This window comes from Castanea sativa, chromosome 2 (assembly GCF_040712315.1).
Source record: "Castanea sativa cultivar Marrone di Chiusa Pesio chromosome 2, ASM4071231v1".
Taxonomy (NCBI): Eukaryota; Viridiplantae; Streptophyta; class Magnoliopsida; order Fagales; family Fagaceae; genus Castanea; species Castanea sativa.
The window spans coordinates 3808869-3826526 of NC_134014.1; the positions used below are offsets into that span (position 1 = coordinate 3808869).

Here is a 17658-nt window from a genome sequence, read left to right on the forward strand (position 1 = left end):
TAGGGTCCACTATTCTAATAGTAGGTTTATATCTACTTATATCAAAAAACTCCTATAATAGTCAAATTATGCTAGACTAGAGAAAAAAGAACATATTTATAATTTTTGTGAGTACTTTCTCAAATAGACAATCTCTCTTTAGGGACACGATTAATAGTGCCTAGAATTTGAAGCGTGGAATATACTCAAAAGGTGGAGAGACCATGATAATGAGTTTGTAAAGTAAACAAATAGCAAAATTCAACAAGTGCATGATCCATTCTACCTAAGGGCGTGCATAAAACCGAAGAACCAAAAACACCGAATGAAACCAGCTGAATTGTGTCCAAAATTTCGGTTCGGTTTTAGTGCGATGCGGTTCGGTTTTGGTTTTTTCTCAAAAACTGAAAGTTTCAATTTCAGTTTCGGTTTCTAGTATGTATGCATGGAACCGGTTGAAACCAAACCGAATAATATATAATATATTTTATATTATAATATTATATATATATATATATAAAATATAAAATCACATTGGGTCGGCCTTGCAAATATATTGGGCAACCTGCAATCGAAATAGGTCTTTCAAATACATTAATGCATTAGGCCTCCGGCCTTGCAAATAATCAAGCCCATTAACCCATTAAACTAATTAAATATCTAATTAAACTTAAATTAATTAGGTAAACTAATTAAACTAAAACAAAAAGTTAAAAACACTAGTACACGTTAGTCACTCTCATCTCATTCTCACTCTCACGCACAAACACAGCCTCCACAGTCACTCTCATACACCAGACTCCACAGTCACTCCAAATCTTCTTTTTGCCATCGGCCTCTGCACACCGGCCTCCACACGCTGGCCTCCCCACACTGGCCTCCCCATGACACAATCATCTTCCTTCTTTTCTCACAGTATGCTTCTTCTTTTTTTCTTTCTCTCTCTTCTCTTTTCTTTCTGACTTTCTCTATCGCTTTGTATCAACTTCGTTCATTAGCTTTGTTCAATTGCTCAATTGCTTTTTTTTTTTTTTTTTTTTTATGTGATTAAAGTTAGGGTCTTGAAAATCTCAATAACCCTCTCTTTGGAAAACCGAAAATCGACCGAAACCGACTGAAACCGAAATACTACAGAAACCGATTGATTTCCAACCATTTTGGTTGAGAATTTCACAAACCGAAATATTCGGTTTTAGTTGTCCATACACATACAAAACCGACCGAATCGAACCGAGCACACCCCTAGTTCTACCAAAGTATATGTCTATATGACTCTTTAAATTTTTCTACACAAACAATCTAATTTTGATAACAAAAATGATATTAATATGAATTTAGATAAAAGTGATATTTCTCTAATTATAACAAATTGTATTAATTGGGAAAAAAAATTTGTATCCATGACATGGACCAATTATTATCAGACAAAAAAATGAGTTGTTCAAATAAACCCGACCCCAACCCATCCAAATCAATCTAATTTCCTACTTGTCGGCACGATTATACATTATGGTAGGCCACCAAGATTGGCCTATAGTTACTCTAACGCAAACCAAAGCAAACGTGCAACGAAGTGGACCTAAAAAAAATTATCGTGGGCCCAGACCCCACCCTTGGTCCACACCCCACTCACCAATCGGGCGCACGTTAGCTGATTCTACTCCATTTCCGCACTTTCCGGCCGGAGCGCACGTTAGCCCATTCATCAAATAAGGGATTGGTGCGCACTGCGCAGTGTTTCAAAACCCGGAAAAATATAATGTGGCCGGTTTACACCCGACACGTTTCACCGGAAAAGAAAAAGAAAAAGAAAAGAAAGGAAAATTAAAATATTACTATTTTGGTTCTCATTTTCATTTTTGCACTTGAAAGTTCTATCCAAGTTTTGATTATTTTCGTTCCGATTCTTTATATATCAAAGTTTTTAATTTGAACTGTATTCATGCTTGATTTAGTTTTTTTTTTTTTTTTTTTTCTATATTGAAAAATTTTCATTTTGATAGTTTGAAAATGAACATTTATCGGATCAAAATAGTTTAGAGAAATTTGATGGTTTTATAAATCCACGTCTAATAAGTTAGAGAGTTAAGCTGATTTAGGTTTAGAGAAATTTGATGGTTTTATAAATTATCAGGTAATAAGTTATAGAGTTTCTAAACTGATTTGAACCTTTATGTATTGAAGTTTGTAATTTGAACCTTTGACTTAGTTTTTTTTGTTTAGTTTTCTATATTTCAAAATTTTTATCTGGACAGTTTGAAAATGAACATTTATCGAGTCAAATTGGTTTAGAGAAATTTGATGATTTTATAAATTATCATCTAATAAGTTAGAGAGTTAAACTGATTCAAGTTTAAAGAAATTTGATAGTTTTATAAATTATCAGATAATAAGTTAGAGATTTTCTAAACTGATTTGAACCTTTATGTATCTAAGTTTAATTTTGAACCTTATTCATGTTTGATTTAGTTTTTTGTTTGCCTTTCTATATTTTTAAATTTTCATTTTGAAAGTTTGAAAACTAACTTTCATCGGGTCAAAATGGTTTAGAGAAATTTGATGGTTTTATAAACCATTATTTAATAAGTTAAAGAGTTAAACTGATTTAGGTTTAGAGAAATTTGATGGTTTTATAAATCATCAGGTAATAAGTTACAGAGTTTCTAAACTGATTTGAAACTTTAATGTATCAAAGTTTTAGTTTGAACCTTATTTATGTTTGATTTAGCTTTTTGTTTGTCTTTCTACATTTCAAAATTATCATTTTAACAGTTTAAAAATGAACATTTATCGGGTCAAAATAGTTTATAGAAATTTGATAGTTTTATAAATCATCAGGTAATAAGTTAGAGAGTTTCTCAACCGATTTAAGTTTAGAAATATTTGACGGTTTTATGAATTATCAGGTAATAAGTTAGAAAGTTTTTATATTGATTTAGTTAAAAACTTTAACCAATTTTTAAACACAAAAAAAGGTCAATATAAATATAAAAACAAATCAACAATAATTTGTTAAAACAGAATCTTCAAAAATAATTAAAAAAAAAAAAAAACCTAAATTCTAATTTCTAAGGTTCAAAAGTTCACTTCAGTCAAAAAGAAAAGAGCTAGGGGTGTTCTCTTCTTCTTAGTCCGTAAATTCCGAAAATACCCTCCATTCTCTGTGTGCGCATTCCTTGTTTTTTTTTTTTTCCTTTTCTTTTGGTTGAGAAACTGCGTGTGCCTATTCAAATCTCGTTTTTTTTTTTTTTTGGGTTACTTTCCATTTGGATTCAGCCTCTGGCTCTCGCTTTAATGCTTTAGCTAAACCTGTGCTGTGCCTCTGAGAGAGAGAAAGAGACCAATTTTTCATCTCCTATTTTGTTAAAGAGTGCATGGAGGAGAATAATCATCCTCATCATCTGAGACATCATCATCATCAAGATCACAACTTCCCGGAGAGGAAGGGGCAAAAGCGTAAGCTGGAAGTAGAAGATGAAATCATCGAAGAAGAGGAAGACGATGAGCGAGTCGGCGTCGGCGTCGGCGGCGGCGGAGGAGGAGAGATCTCCGGCCCTCCCTCCGGCGACGCCAGGCAAGCTCTACTCTGCGAGGTCGCTGCTCAGGTCACTGTCCTCAACTCCTCTTTCTCTTGGAGAGAGCCCGATCGCTCCGCCGCCAAACGCGCCACTCACGTCCTCGCCGAACTCGCCAAAAACGGTGAAATTTCCCCCCCGATCTCGCTCTCTCTGATCTTCTTCAGAACTGGAAACAGTTTGTTTTGGTTTTGGATTCTTGGAATTTATGGAGATTTTTTGGATTTGTGTGTATGTGTGTGTGTGTGTGTGTGTGTGTGTGTGTGTGTGTGGTGCAGAGGAAGTGGTTAACGTGATTGTTGAAGGCGGCGCAGTACCGGCTTTGGTGAAGCATCTACAAGCGCCGGCTTGTAGTGAAGGTGAACGGAGTTCGAAGCCGTACGAGCATGAAGTCGAGAAAGGAAGTGCTTTTGCCCTAGGTCTTCTTGCTGTGAAGGTAACTTGGTTTTTTTTTTTTAAATTTTTTTATACTTAATTTTGTTTAATTAGGGTCAATTATGTCGGTTTGGTGTGAATTGAAGTTGTTGCTAATTGCTTGTTGTGAAGATTGAAAAATTTCAGTTACTTAATTTCGTTTAATTTAAGTGTATACGCTATTGATTTTGTGTCGAATTGTTCGATTTGGTGTGAATTGAAGTTGTTGCTACTTGCTTGTTGTGAAGGTTGAAAATTTTAGTGTTTAAGCGACTAGTATTACTGTATAGTTACTAAAAGATGAAGAATATAATGAATGATTGGTTGGAAATTTATTATAGCAATAAATCAGTTAGTTAGGGTAGGTTGACAGCTATGGTAAATAAATTTAGTGACTATTATGAATGGTTCTGCTACAAATAATGTGTTGGTGTGTGATGATGGAAAAGAATACGTGTGACTAACCTTGACTAGTCTGTTGAGGATCTATGGCCAACCCGAAAATTTTGGGACCAAGCTTGGTTATTGTTGTTGCTTAAATTGGTTTGTTAGTGTGGCTCTTCTTTCTTCATAGCTTGCGCGTGCTAGCTATTTGTTTGCACCATAAGTAAGATTTTTGATGTTTGAATTTTGTAAAAATGATATGAAAGGATACATGGAAGACAAATTTAATGGAGCAAGAGTGTTATAAGTGGCAAGCATTTGTGACAGTTCAAATATAGAAAGGGGCGTTATTTGTTCGTATTTTTTTGACAAGTAAAAGATTTTATTCTAGTAGATACTTCATAATCAATACAAAATGCAAGATGGCATAAAGATTTGTAACCAAAGAATTACATGCAAAAGAGAGCGAATTAGCAAACACTGCAAGAGTACCACTGTACTGAGGCCCAAAATGATTCAGAAAGGTTCAACTGCACTTCTGAAACTTCCACACAACTTTGATGTCAAAGCATTTTCTTAATTTATAAGTAAACAAAGATTTAGCTATATTTTGTGTAATATTCGTTTAAACATGATAATCAATCTATAATGTGTCCAAATATGTTGGTTTTCAATGTTGATTTGTACTCTTTTTTTTTTTTTTGTGGAATTTACGTAGATCTCATTAGATATTTTAGTTTGTGATCACTCTTTTGCCTCCTATTTGAAAAGGAAAAAAGAAAGTAGAATAAAAACAAAAGAAAAGTTGGACTATGTTTTTTTGTTGTTGTTATAATTGATATTAACAAACAAGACGGAACCTTCAAGGCCCCAAAGTCATGGTGGAGAAAAGAAAGAGAACACCAATCATTAGCAATAACCTTAATAAAATAGAAGCAAAAATCTAATTAATTGATATGCAAGTGTTCAAAGTCACTGAAAAGAGAAGGTAGCAGGTTTTCTAGCCAAAACTTTGTACCCTTGTTACAGCTAAACTGAAATAGCCACTTTCTAAAATCTGTATGGAAGGAAGCCTGTATATCCCTTTCGTGGTTTTCTTGAAGTTTATAAGACCAGGTGCTTTAAAACACACACACTCTCTCTCTCATGGTTTATGCTGTATGTTTCCGGACCTGATGTATTCTTATCAGTAAAAATGTTGCTGTGATTCAAGCGTTTAATTGTTCTTTATGGTGCCCCTCTAAGTAGTTTTCAGACCTGGTAAAATTCTTGGATTGATTTTGTTTTTGGAATTAACTAAGTGTGATTTAAGCATTTTCTATCCACTGTAGGGGACTGTCAGTTATTTGTCGATGGCAACTGTTTTCAGTATTAACACTGGGTTTATTTCAGTTTAGCTTTATTGGCACATGAAGCATTTATGAATAATGACTGTAGAAAATGTCAAAAGTGTGCTATTCAGTGAGAAACTATGTTACTGAACTTATTGTGCTGTTTTGGTAGTGTAGATGCTCTCCCTTGGGTGGGTTACATTTTACCATTTGTATTGATTGAAGTTGATGATGCCTTGTTGTGTGTTGTCTCAGCCATGTTTCTGTTTTGTGGTATATCATGAGCTTCTCTTAATAATGGTCACATTATCTGCTCTTGGGTGACTTTTTGAATTCTAATGTGTTTTCAGCCTTAAAAAACTGGCACCTAACCTGTAGTCTAATTGTATTTTGCCTGTGTTATCTGTTACCAGCCTGAGCATCAACAGCTCATAGTTGACACTGGTGCATTGTCACATCTTGTGGATCTGTTAAAGAGGCACAAGGAGGGTTCTAGTTCTCGTGCTGTGAATAGTGTTATCCGTCGAGCTGCTGATGCTATCACCAACCTTGCTCATGAAAATAGCAGCATTAAAACCCGTGTCAGGTTTGCTTCTCTTTGTGCTACAGCTTTGTATTCAGCATCATCATTCTTATTATTGTTTTATTTTTTTATGACCATATGGAGTGGATATATATATGCAGGATGGAAGGTGGGATTCCACCTCTTGTTGAATTGCTTGAATTCACTGATACAAAGGTGCAAAGAGCTGCCGCTGGGGCGCTGCGAACCCTGGCATTTAAAAACGATGAAAACAAGAATCAGGTCAGGCCTTTCTTTCATTAAAAAATTTGATATCTGAAGTTGAACATCATTAAACCATATAGCATGATAGCATCATGACTTCGCAGATTGTTGAATGCAATGCACTTCCTACCCTAATTCTAATGCTTCGATCTGAAGATACTGCTATACATTATGAAGCGGTAGGTTCTTTTGAGGATGCAATTTATATTATAAACTACAGTTGTGAAGAATTTGGTGTTTGCACTTCACATTTTCTGCAGCATTGAGATCTTTTTCATGGGTTGCAGGTTGGTGTGATCGGAAACCTGGTGCACTCATCTCCAAACATAAAGAAAGAAGTTCTTCAGGCTGGAGCTCTGCAACCCGTTATTGGATTACTTAGGTGTGTCGCAATCTTTAATTCTTGTCATTATTTATGGTATCTTTTTCAACAGAAAAGATACCAACAGAAACAAATTTTAAGTTAAAAAGATAGTCATTTTGTTTTGCAACTTCTAAGTTTTTATATTGTATGACAGTTCGTTATGTTCTGAGAGTCAAAGGGAGGCAGCCTTGTTACTTGGACAATTTGCTGCAACTGATTCTGATTGCAAGGTGGAAAATATGTTTGCCTTTTACTTTATTATTCATTTCTAGAGTAAAAACAAGCTTCTCCTTTGTCTTGTTGCCAAGAAGACAGTGGAAATTAGACCGAATGATTTGCTAATGACTTTTTCAGGTTGTGATGGTTGTTTATAACTCCAAATGTTCGTCACCTGTCTTCTTAGTTAATAAGCAGTGAATCAGCTTTGCATGATGATTAATTTGGCTTATTATTTTACCTTTTCATCTAAATCTTCTGACATGAAGTTTCAATTGTTATAGTCTGTTATACCCCCCCTCCCTTTTCCTCTTTTATATTGAAAAAGTGTGAATTCTGCAGGTTCACATTGTACAGAGGGGTGCTGTCAAACCTTTGATTGAGATGCTTCAATCTTCTGATGTTCAGCTTAGGGAAATGTCAGCCTTTGCATTGGGGAGGTTGGCACAGGTTATCATTTCTCTAAGTGTGTTTACTTTCATCTAATCACAAATCATAGATGCTACTTTCTGATTATAAGTGGCCATTGCATTTGTGCAGTGGATGATTTCTTTTTTTCCTAGAAATGACTTTTGGATTTGTGCATTTACTTGACCATGTTTGGTGAATTATCATGTTTTGGTTGAAAATTTTAATTTCATTGGAAGATTATATGTTTGAGCAGATGAAGTCATTCTTAAACTGATCGTCATAGGGAAATTATTCTACTATCTCCTACAGTTACAAGTTCTTCCGGTTTATAAAATTATTGGAATATTTGCTTGTTTTTATTTTTTCAATATTTTAATTGGTAAGTCACATGCACCCGGTGGGTTTCAAATCCACAACCTCATCCTCCACTTTGATCAAATGAGGGAATGATGTTTGCTTGTTTATGTTTTCTGTTGCTTTCTATTTATTGTGTTCTTCCTCCTACTGAAGTTCTCTGCATGTTAGCGTATAAATCTGTGTCATGACCGTAAATAAGTTTAAGTCTTTCTCAGGCTATAGTGTCTTGAAATTAAAAAAAAAAAAATTTTAAAAGACACGTGACACTGAGCAAGACTACTAATTTGGTACATGGTTGCCTAATGCTTGTTTTCTGCAACATCTCACATGTATAACACTTGTTGCATTCTTATTGCTAAATGAATTTTTTAAATTGAAAAGAATCTCTACTTTCAGGACACACACAACCAAGCTGGTATTGCTCATAATGGTGGTTTGGTGCCATTACTGAAGCTTCTGGATTCCAAAAATGGGTCTTTGCAACATAATGCTGCATTCGCTCTCTATGGCCTAGCAGACAATGAGGTATGGTATAACCTATGAATCCTTATAATTATTGTGGCTCCATACCTTGAATTGCTTCAACATGTATTTAAAACCATTGTAATATTTATCGTGTTTATTCATTTCTCCTGTAGGATAATGTGTCTGATTTTATTAGGGTGGGAGGCGTTCAGAAGCTGCAGGATGGAGAGTTTATAGTTCAAGTATGTTTGTGCCTCTATTCAGTTTACTAAAATTACCTGTGTTTATTAGGTTTTCTCTAAATTTCTTGTGCTGCTGATGCCATATTGCAGACAAGCATAACAGAATTGCTTGTTAATCATGATGACTATAAGAATCTGGGTGTATTGCTGTTTTATTTTTTTGGGGCTGGGGCATATCTTAATGAAATAGAGTCGATAAATTTACTTGCAGGCAACAAAAGATTGTGTAGCCAAGACATTGAAAAGATTAGAGGAGAAGATTCATGGACGGGTTAGTGTCTTTATATATTGTTACTTTCAATCTGTTGTTGTCTTTTGCAATGCCAGGCATGATTGTTATTTTTTGTTCTTATGCATCCGTAAATATCTATGATCAATATGTTCGATATTTTAATCCCTTAATTTTCTCAATGTAGGTCTTGAACCATCTGTTATATCTTATGCGTGTAGCAGAGAAGACTGTCCAAAGACGAGTTGCTTTGGCTCTTGCCCATCTTTGTTCCCCAGATGATCAGAGAACCATATTTATTGATAACAATGGCATGTCAAACCCTCAGTAATCTCCTCCATCTATTTTAATCTGTTTTTTCCTTGCACAGAAATTCCTTTGGTAATTTGGTTGATTCTGTTCTAAAGTTGCTAATACAACACATTCTTGCAGGGTTGGAGTTGCTCCTTGGGCTTCTTAGTTCTTCTAGCCCTAAGCAGCAACTTGACGGTGCTGTGGCTCTATACAGGTTGTCCAATAAAGCCATGGCTCTTTCTCCTGTTGATGCAGCTCCCCCATCTCCAACACCACAGGTAGGTTTCCTTTGTTAAATCTTGTTTCTTCATGCTTTCTATCATAAGATAAATTGTATCTATGTGGCTAAAACTTGATATTGGGCTAACATGGTTAGAGAAGAGTTATAAATGCAAATTTCTATGGGTTTGGCTAATGATTTGTTAGATCTAATTGGTGCATCCTCTTAAATTTAGGGTTTTTCAACTGTTGGACAGTAGGTTGTTTGATTTCAATCTCAACTCAACAGAACTAAACTAAGCCCTAGTTAAGGGGTGTGCTTATTGTTAATGTAGTGTTAGGGATTATTTCATTCTAAGGGCACATTTGGTATACCGAATGAGGATTATGACAGGAATTGTAATGTTTATTACTAGGAATAAAATGTGTGAACATCTTTATTTCTGAGACCTCTTGCATTGCATTACCATAACGAAAATGAAAATGAATTAAAAAAAGAAGTAGAGAAATTGCTCTTGTGATTTTGAAAATAGAGTAACTAAACCTATTCAAAAGTTTGGTTGTGAGTTGTAATATTAGAATAAAACTAAAGATTTATTTTAAGAAATATCTTACTCATACAATTATATTTTTTTTAACATAATATATTTTAAATTTGAGTGAGAGTTTAGTTATTTTTTATGATTTTATTTTTATAATTGTTACATGAATATGAAAAGTTTGTTTATTTGGAAATATATTAATTTTAGAAATTATTGTACTTACTAAAGAATAACTATTACAATCATTTTAGAGAATAATAGTTATCCCCCATTTTGAAGAATAACTATTCATAAGGAATGACTATTCTCTGTAATAAAAACATAACCAAAATAAAAAATAGCTAAACCATAAGAATAACTATTACATTATAGTGCCTATTACAGACTATCAAACATGCCTTAACTGAACCAATGATTCCACTACTCTCTTTAAAATGCTTTCTGTCCTTTAATGCCGTGCTAGTACTCCCTTGGCACCATAATATTAGTAAAATTCTTATAAGAATGTAATACAGGATTTTTTTAAGGACTTACCAGGCACCAGCCTAACATTTTATAAATGGGTTGAAATTAATAAAAGTTTGGTATTTTTTGGTATGTAGTTTTCTTGTGGTTGTCTTTATTCTGAGTTTCTAAAATGGTTGGACACTGCTATGAAATTAAATTGACAATCTGTTTTGGGTATGTAGTGTCATTTAGAAGATTCTAGCAAGTCAAAAAAAAAAAGAAAAAAAGAAAAAAAAGAAAAATGTGCCTACTCCTGTGGTGCATGTGCGTCTCCTGCATGAATGCTGGGTCATGGCAGCTCCAACTTCTATGCATTTTGTTTCTTGCATGATGGTTTTCTTTGAATTATAATGATGATGATAATTCTTTTCTGCAGGTCTATTTAGGGGAGCAATATGTAAACAACGTTACATTATCTGACGTTACATTTCTAGTTGAAGGTTTGAAAATGATTAATTTTCATATAATTTTGCCTACTTCAAGCTGCATTACATGTTTTGGAGAAACTAATGTGCTTGCCACAATGAAGATTTTGTTGGCATGAATGACCCCTTCGAGTTCTTAGGTGTGCTTCCTGTTTCTATTACAGGTAAACGGTTTTATGCTCATAGAATCTGCCTGCTTGCTTCTTCAGATGCATTTCGTGCAATGTTTGATGGTGGTTACCGGGTAAGATTTATACATCGTGTTTAATCATATATCTCTGCTAACAAATCACAAGCTGCTAACAAAGGGACCTTGCCAAGCTGCTAACAAATCACAAAGCCTCTGAGGCATAACCAATAGAAGAACAAACAAACTCCACACCATTGTCCATAACTCATACGATATGGGACAGTGAAGAAGGAGATGATCCACCGATTCCCCACTCCTTTTACACATATAGCACCAATCGATAATAATAATGCCTCTCTTCTGTAAATTATCTGTAGTCAAAATCTTTCCTAAGGCAGTAGTCCACGCAAAGAAAGCTACCCTAGGAGGAATCTTATTAGGGGTAAAATCTTGCTAAATGGGGGTAATAAATCTTTTTGATCTGTTTGGTAAGAAACTGAAACGTGCCTTTTGGGATGAGAAATCACGTATTTAAAATGGCAGGGGCTGCATTTTTAAGGAGCACTTAAGAAGACTGATCGGGCAGTGGGCACTTAAATAGCAAAGCAGTAAATTATCTAGTCCCTGTTTGGTAAAAATAGCCCTGATTTTTTATGAAAATTTGGAGCTTACACTGACATCATTCATTGTTTAATAAAATAAACCAGATCTGCTGCAGCCCACAATGAAACCACCATCACTGAAGCTCACTAGACCCCAAAACCAATCCCATCAAAGCTTACCAGACTTGATCTCTTGCCATCTCAACTGAAACCCAAAACCCCCAGCACCGGAGGTTGCTCACCTGACAGATCTATCACCATCTCAACTGAAGCCTAAAACCACTGTCACTGAAGCTCATTGGACCCACTCTCTCACCATCTCAATCAAAACCCAGAACCACCACTACCTCAAGGCAGCTCTTACATAGGTGAGAGGAAGAAGAAAGTTGAAGAAGTGAGAGAGAGAAGGGTGGTGGCTGAAAAGGAGATGAGATGAAATGAAAAGGAGAGGGAGAGTGACTGATGGGGCAAATGATTGAAAACCCAAAAAAAAAAAAAAAAAATTTAGATATTAGTTTTTCCTTTCTGGTAATCTGATCCTCAAACAGCACTCGACTATTGTCTGCCAAACATTCAGATGATTGAGTGCTCTTTGGCTTTTTTAAACATCCTGTTTTCATTTATCAATTATTCAAATTGCAGCTTCTTCAAAAAGCTTTACCGAACTCATGTGAAGTCAGTTGTTCAACTTGTGTGAATGTATGTTTATTCATATGCATATTTTTTAATGTATTTCTGTTTACGTATATTACAGGAAAAGGATGCCAGGGACATAGAGATTCCAAATATTAAATGGGATGTTTTTGAGTTGATGATGAGGTATAATGGATACCATAGTTTGCTTTTTGACGAAAGCTGTGTATAATGAGTATTCATAATTTACTTACCGTTCATTTTCTCCAGATTCATATACACTGGATCTGTAGAAGTTACATTGGATATTGCACAAGATCTTCTCAGAGCTGCTGATCAGTATCTCTTGGAGGGGCTTAAGCGACTTTGCGAGTATAGTATTGCACGGGTGAGCAATGAATGTTGGTTTACACACAAGCGCACACACTGTTTAGGCCTTTTTAAATTGTAAAGTGGCTGTCTTATGACTATCTAATATAAATCTCAGGATATATCATTGGAGAATGTGTCAAGCATGTATGAACTTTCAGAAGCCTTCCATGCAATGTCATTGAGGCACACGTGCATCTTGTTTATCTTGGAGCAATTTGATAAATTGAGTGATAGGGCAGGGTATGTGTTCCTTTCAACCTTTCTCTTTTCCTGCTTTTCTCAAATCATTCATTAGCAATTTGAAATAAGCTAACATATATAATTTTGCTTCTTTTACTATAAAAAAAATGGAGGAAAAAGTTCTAAATAATTTTGAGAACTATTCTTGAGTTTTATGGGAGGTAATCTGATAGAATATGATACTTCTGGGGACCTAAAAGGCGAAAAGACCTCTTAAGTGGGGTGAGGTGAGGTAAAACCAAATTTTGGTCGAGTCCCACATTGCCTAGGTAGGGGGAGGTCCTGCGCCTTATATGGAGACCTTCGACTCATTGGCATGAAGCCTTTTAAAACTTTGAGGGGCAATCCAAAGTGGTCAATATCATGCTAATGATGAGTTGGGGTGTGACAGAATGGTGTATCAGAGCTTAGGCTTGAGATTTTGGAGACTTATACCACCCTAGTGGTGGTATTGTAGGTTAAATTTTTTGTTTCTCTGTGGGTAAGTAGAATTTTGTATTTATTAATGAACACAAGTGTGGGACTTGGGGGTTATAAGAGTGCTTTTCTCATGCTTTCATATGGTTCTGGCTGTGTTATTTCTTGTGATGTTAGTTTGCTCACTGGAATTAGTTGAGGTCTTTTACGTCAAATTGTATTCCTTCTGCTGTAACCAATGCAGCTGAGAAAGAAATTGATGAAGCTTGCTGATAGTTGTAAAGGTGAAATTTTGCAATGGTTATGCTTTCCTGCACAATGTTATAAGGAGATCCTATTGGATATGGTGGTGTTATATATATATATGTATGTATGTATGTATATATTATATTGCTTAGAAAGAAGAAAAGAGAGAATTTAGAATAGTGAATGAGAAAAAAGAGGAGGAAAGACACCCATGGCTAAAATGAACTTTTCATCCTGATACATATTAACTGGATAGTAGAGAGGATTTGTTTTGGTATTTGGTATGATTGAGACCAAGAGAGACCAATTAAGAAGTCAAATCAAACTGTTATGTTACATATTGTTACAAAAATTGTGACAAAGTCACATGATTGTTGGAAACCCATGAACTGTAACGCATTCTAGATAAACATAAGTTAGGATCCTGAATTTTCAGTTGGCAAGCCATAGTTTTGAATTTTGATAATGTCGTTTCTTGTTTAGAATGATAGAAAATTCATATTTGACATCACATAAAAAATAAACTCAAATTTGTTCTTGTCATCTGCTCAAATTGTCCTTATGCTGGAATTTGCAGGCACTCGCACTCTCATCTGATCCAGCGTATAATACCAGAGATCCGTAATTACTTTGCTAAAGCACTTACTAAGCATAACTCACATAACTTGCGGCTGTAGATTGCTGCCCTTCTATTCTTGATCTCTAACCAAATGTGTACAGAAATGGTAGTTCTTGTTGTTGAGCCAGTGGAAGGTTCTAATTTGTTGATTGTAGTGAGGCTCGTAATCTTTCTCTGATGCCAGAGTCCTGTTGCTTGTGATCACGCTGTGAGTTTCTTCTGTAACGCCGTTGTCTTAGATATTGAGGGGAATATGACCATGATCATTATTGTCATTCATGCACTGATGGTTATATGACTTCAAAGTGTAGTCCCAAGTGTAGTGAATTTGGCATTCCCTGAAAGGTGCCTTTTTGTGCAATAATAATACGTTGCTTGATTTCTCTTTGAACAGTATCTTTATGGTGTTGCCACTGATTTCTTCTGTATCCAGAAATTGATTGGAAAAAATTATCAACCGGATCACTGAAAATACCAGGTTCTTCAATGCTAGAAATGGTATTCCATCAAACCTTGAGAGCAGACCAATCCTGGGTCCCAAACTTAGTGCCCCTGAAATTGGACACTGCGACAACCTTAGGATTTTTGTTTTATTTTTTAAAATTGATGACCGAGTTCCTATATAGTATGAACAACTGCCCAAAAAAATGAAATAGGAAAAAAAAAAAAAAATTAGAGAAGCTTGGAGCCAGCGCACGACTATTTATTCCTTTGGATTGTTGTCTTCAGTAGTTCGTTCACTTCATTGTTTCAAAGATTTATATAATTCAATTTGTCTGGTTGAAATTGGTTAATGGAATTGCATCTATATATAAACCGAAGCATACAATAATGCATTTCATCAGTAAAGAGTGTCCTAAGATATGAAGGTGAATCAACTTGAATCTATTGCCCTTATGTTATAAAGGGTCTTTTTGGATACTGTTTATTTTGCTGAAAACTGAAAATACTGTAGCAAATAAGTTAAAATTGCATATTATTATTTTTTGATACGGGTACTGTAGCTCAGCTGAAAGTATATAAGGGTTGTGTTTTAATTTAATTTAATTTTTTTCCCCCATTTCACCCAACTGCTTAATCACTACATCAACCTCTACCCTTCTCAAAAATCCTCCTTTCTTCTTGCCTTCTAGGACTTGAACAACACACAAATCACAAAAAGCTTTTAGTATCTTTCCAATCTTGTCTCACATTATTACCACCGTCCTTTGATTTCTTCTTAACCATTTTTGCTACAACTTTCTTTTATATTCATTGAGGCATTTCAACAAACAGTTTGTGTGTATGTCATAATCGGTTAAGCATGCCCACATGAAAAATCTAAAGTAAATTCACATAGTCCAAATTGAACATAGGTAGGAAGAGAAATACACAAAATTATACGAAAGACCCACATACTAGTGTTATGTAAAATACAAAAACTACACACAAACGTTGAACACAAAAACCACACACAAACGTTGAACACAAAAAACCACAAGTTGAAACCTCATGGAAAACAATATAACCACACACCAAGAGATCGGAGAGTATGAGAAGTTAAACACAACTTACCTGTGAATGTAGAGACCCATAGTGGCGGCAACAACGTCCTAAGCAGAGAGAAGGTGAGCTCGAGCGAAGGAAGAACATAGGGGATCAGGTGGAGAAGGTGAGCTCGAGCGAAGGAAGAACATAGGGGATCAGGTGGGTTTGTTCTGCGTAATGGGTTTGCAATGTAGGTGTTTCCTCTGTTTTGATGGATTATTGGTGGGTGGATAGGTGCAATTCATTGAAGAGGAAGAGGAAGAGGACGGAGCATTGATGAAGCGCATTGAAGATATCTCTGCTACGGTAGTTGAGAGAAAGAAGAAACGTGATGCGGAAATAGCCGTTGCGTTGCGCACTGTTTTGTGCAGAGGCCTCTGCTTCTTTGGGCCAGATGAGGGAAGAAGAAAATATCCCAGGTTTAAGTGACCCAAAACACACCGTTTGTACACAGTGAAATATCCCATGTGTAACGCGATTCCTTTAGTGATTCTGTCCATGAATAATACACGCACAATACTGTTTTAATGAAACGGTGCATTTAGGAATTCATTTGTGCGTTTCCTTTATACGGCACTGTAGCGTGGAACCCACGGTGTGTAAAAGGTAAACGTGAAAACACTTAGCTGAAACGCACAATCCAAACAGTCACAAAATGTTAAAGGCAGGAGTCTCTTTTGAAGAATACCTCAAACGTGTTGTATTTTCGGCCTTTGTTTTCAGGCACGAGCTCGTAATTAAACAAAGTTTGATCTTTTGGTTTGGTTAGTTAGAACAACAAACTTTGAAGGTATTTTCTAGGGCGTCAACTTTCAAAGCAATTCTTTCTTTTTTATAATGAGAAGTCAAAGAAGCTATACTTTAATCTTATCCATTATTATTATTATTATTATTTTTATCTCTAAAGATGACCAAGTCTCCTATGGTAGCTGGACCCTGCTTCCATCTTTCTTTTAAGTAAAAACGTTACTTTCATTACCTTCTTAAGTTGTAACCTGAACCTTCAGCAGGACTATCTGTTTCATTCCATATTCATCAGGTCATTTCCTCCCTCTCAAAGTCTTCTCTCTCTCTCTGTAGAGAAAGAGTTTCTCCCATTCATCCGTATGTACAAGGATGGCTCAGTTGAGCGACTAGTTGGCTCTCCCTATGTGCCCCCATCGTCTAACGACCCGGAAACTGGGAGTCACATCAAAGGACATCACCATCTCAAAGGAACCCTCCATCTCTGCTCGCCTCTACCTCCCAAGTCTCAACCAAACCCACCTTCCAAAACTCCCCATCTTGGTCTACTTCCATGGCGGAGGCTTTTGCTTCAAGTCTGCCTTCTCCTTCAATCACCAACGGTACCTCAATAGTTTGGTTGCTCAAGCTCACGTTGTTGCTGTATCAGTTGAGTATAGGCTAGCTCTTGTGCACCTTTTCCCATTGCTTATGAAGATTGCTGGGCTGCACTCCAATGGGTTGCACTCCACTCTTTAAATAATGGTCTCAACAAGGAGCCATGGTTGATGAATCATGGTGACTTTAACCGAGTTTTTATTGGTGGTGATAGTGCAGGAGCTAACATTGTGCATAATATTGCCATGCGAGTTGGCGTTGAGACTTGAGAGCTTGCATGGTGGTGTTAAAATTTTTGGAGCTTTTCTTAACCACCTTCTCTTTTGGGGTTCAAAGCCAATAGGGTCAGAGTCTAGTGCAGGACATGATAAGGCTTTGCCATACTTGGTTTGGAACTTTACATATCCAAGGGCACCTGGTGGTATTGATAATCCAATGATCAATCCAATGAGTCCAGGAGCGACGAGCTTGGCTGGACTTGGGTGTTCTCGAGTGCTCGTGGCTGTGGCTGAGAAGGATGAGCTGAGGGATAGAGGTCTTTCTTACTATGAAGAATTGAGAAAAAATACTTGGGAAGGAGAAGTTGAGTTGGTTCAGGGGGATGGAGATCACGGTTTCCATATCTTGCATTTTGAGTCAGAGAATGCTTAGCATTTGATTAAACACTTGGCTTCTTTTCTGCTCAAGTAATTTTTTTTTCCTTCACTATAAAAAAAAAAGTAAATTTTTCTTCTTCTTATTTTGGAGTTTAATAGCTTATTAGAAAGTCCGGTCAACTTTATGATTGATT

At 35.9% G+C, this 17658-nt stretch overlaps 1 protein-coding gene and 1 pseudogene across 1 annotated transcript; both read left to right on the forward strand.

Annotated features, from left to right (window-relative positions):
* Nucleotides 1-3137: 3137 nt before the first annotated feature.
* LOC142624381 (ARM REPEAT PROTEIN INTERACTING WITH ABF2) lies at nt 3138-14391 on the forward strand. The gene is made up of 19 exons (XM_075797945.1): nt 3138-3678; nt 3833-3990; nt 6097-6269; nt 6368-6488; nt 6575-6649; nt 6758-6852; nt 6989-7064; nt 7393-7500; nt 8215-8343; nt 8457-8525; nt 8737-8796; nt 8942-9065; nt 9187-9326; nt 10693-10756; nt 10906-10985; nt 12228-12292; nt 12377-12494; nt 12594-12718; nt 13959-14391. The coding sequence occupies exons 1-19, from the start codon at nt 3354-3356 to the stop codon at nt 14056-14058; spliced, it is 2205 nt and encodes a 734-aa protein (XP_075654060.1). The 5' UTR covers nt 3138-3353; the 3' UTR covers nt 14059-14391.
* On the forward strand, nt 14104-17658 carry LOC142624339 (2-hydroxyisoflavanone dehydratase-like; annotated as a pseudogene).

What these genes read in the sequence shown, in the direction of transcription:
- LOC142624381 (XM_075797945.1), top strand. Translation starts at nt 3,354, where the DNA reads ATGGAGGAGAATAATCATCCTCATCATCTGAGACATCATCATCATCAA. An exon ending in TGTTTGATGGTGGTTACCGG is followed by an intron (nt 10,986 to 12,227) that starts GTAAGATTTATA and finishes CGTATATTACAG; the next exon opens with GAAAAGGATGCCAGGGACAT. An exon ending in GCGAGTATAGTATTGCACGG is followed by an intron (nt 12,495 to 12,593) that starts GTGAGCAATGAA and finishes TATAAATCTCAG; the next exon opens with GATATATCATTGGAGAATGT.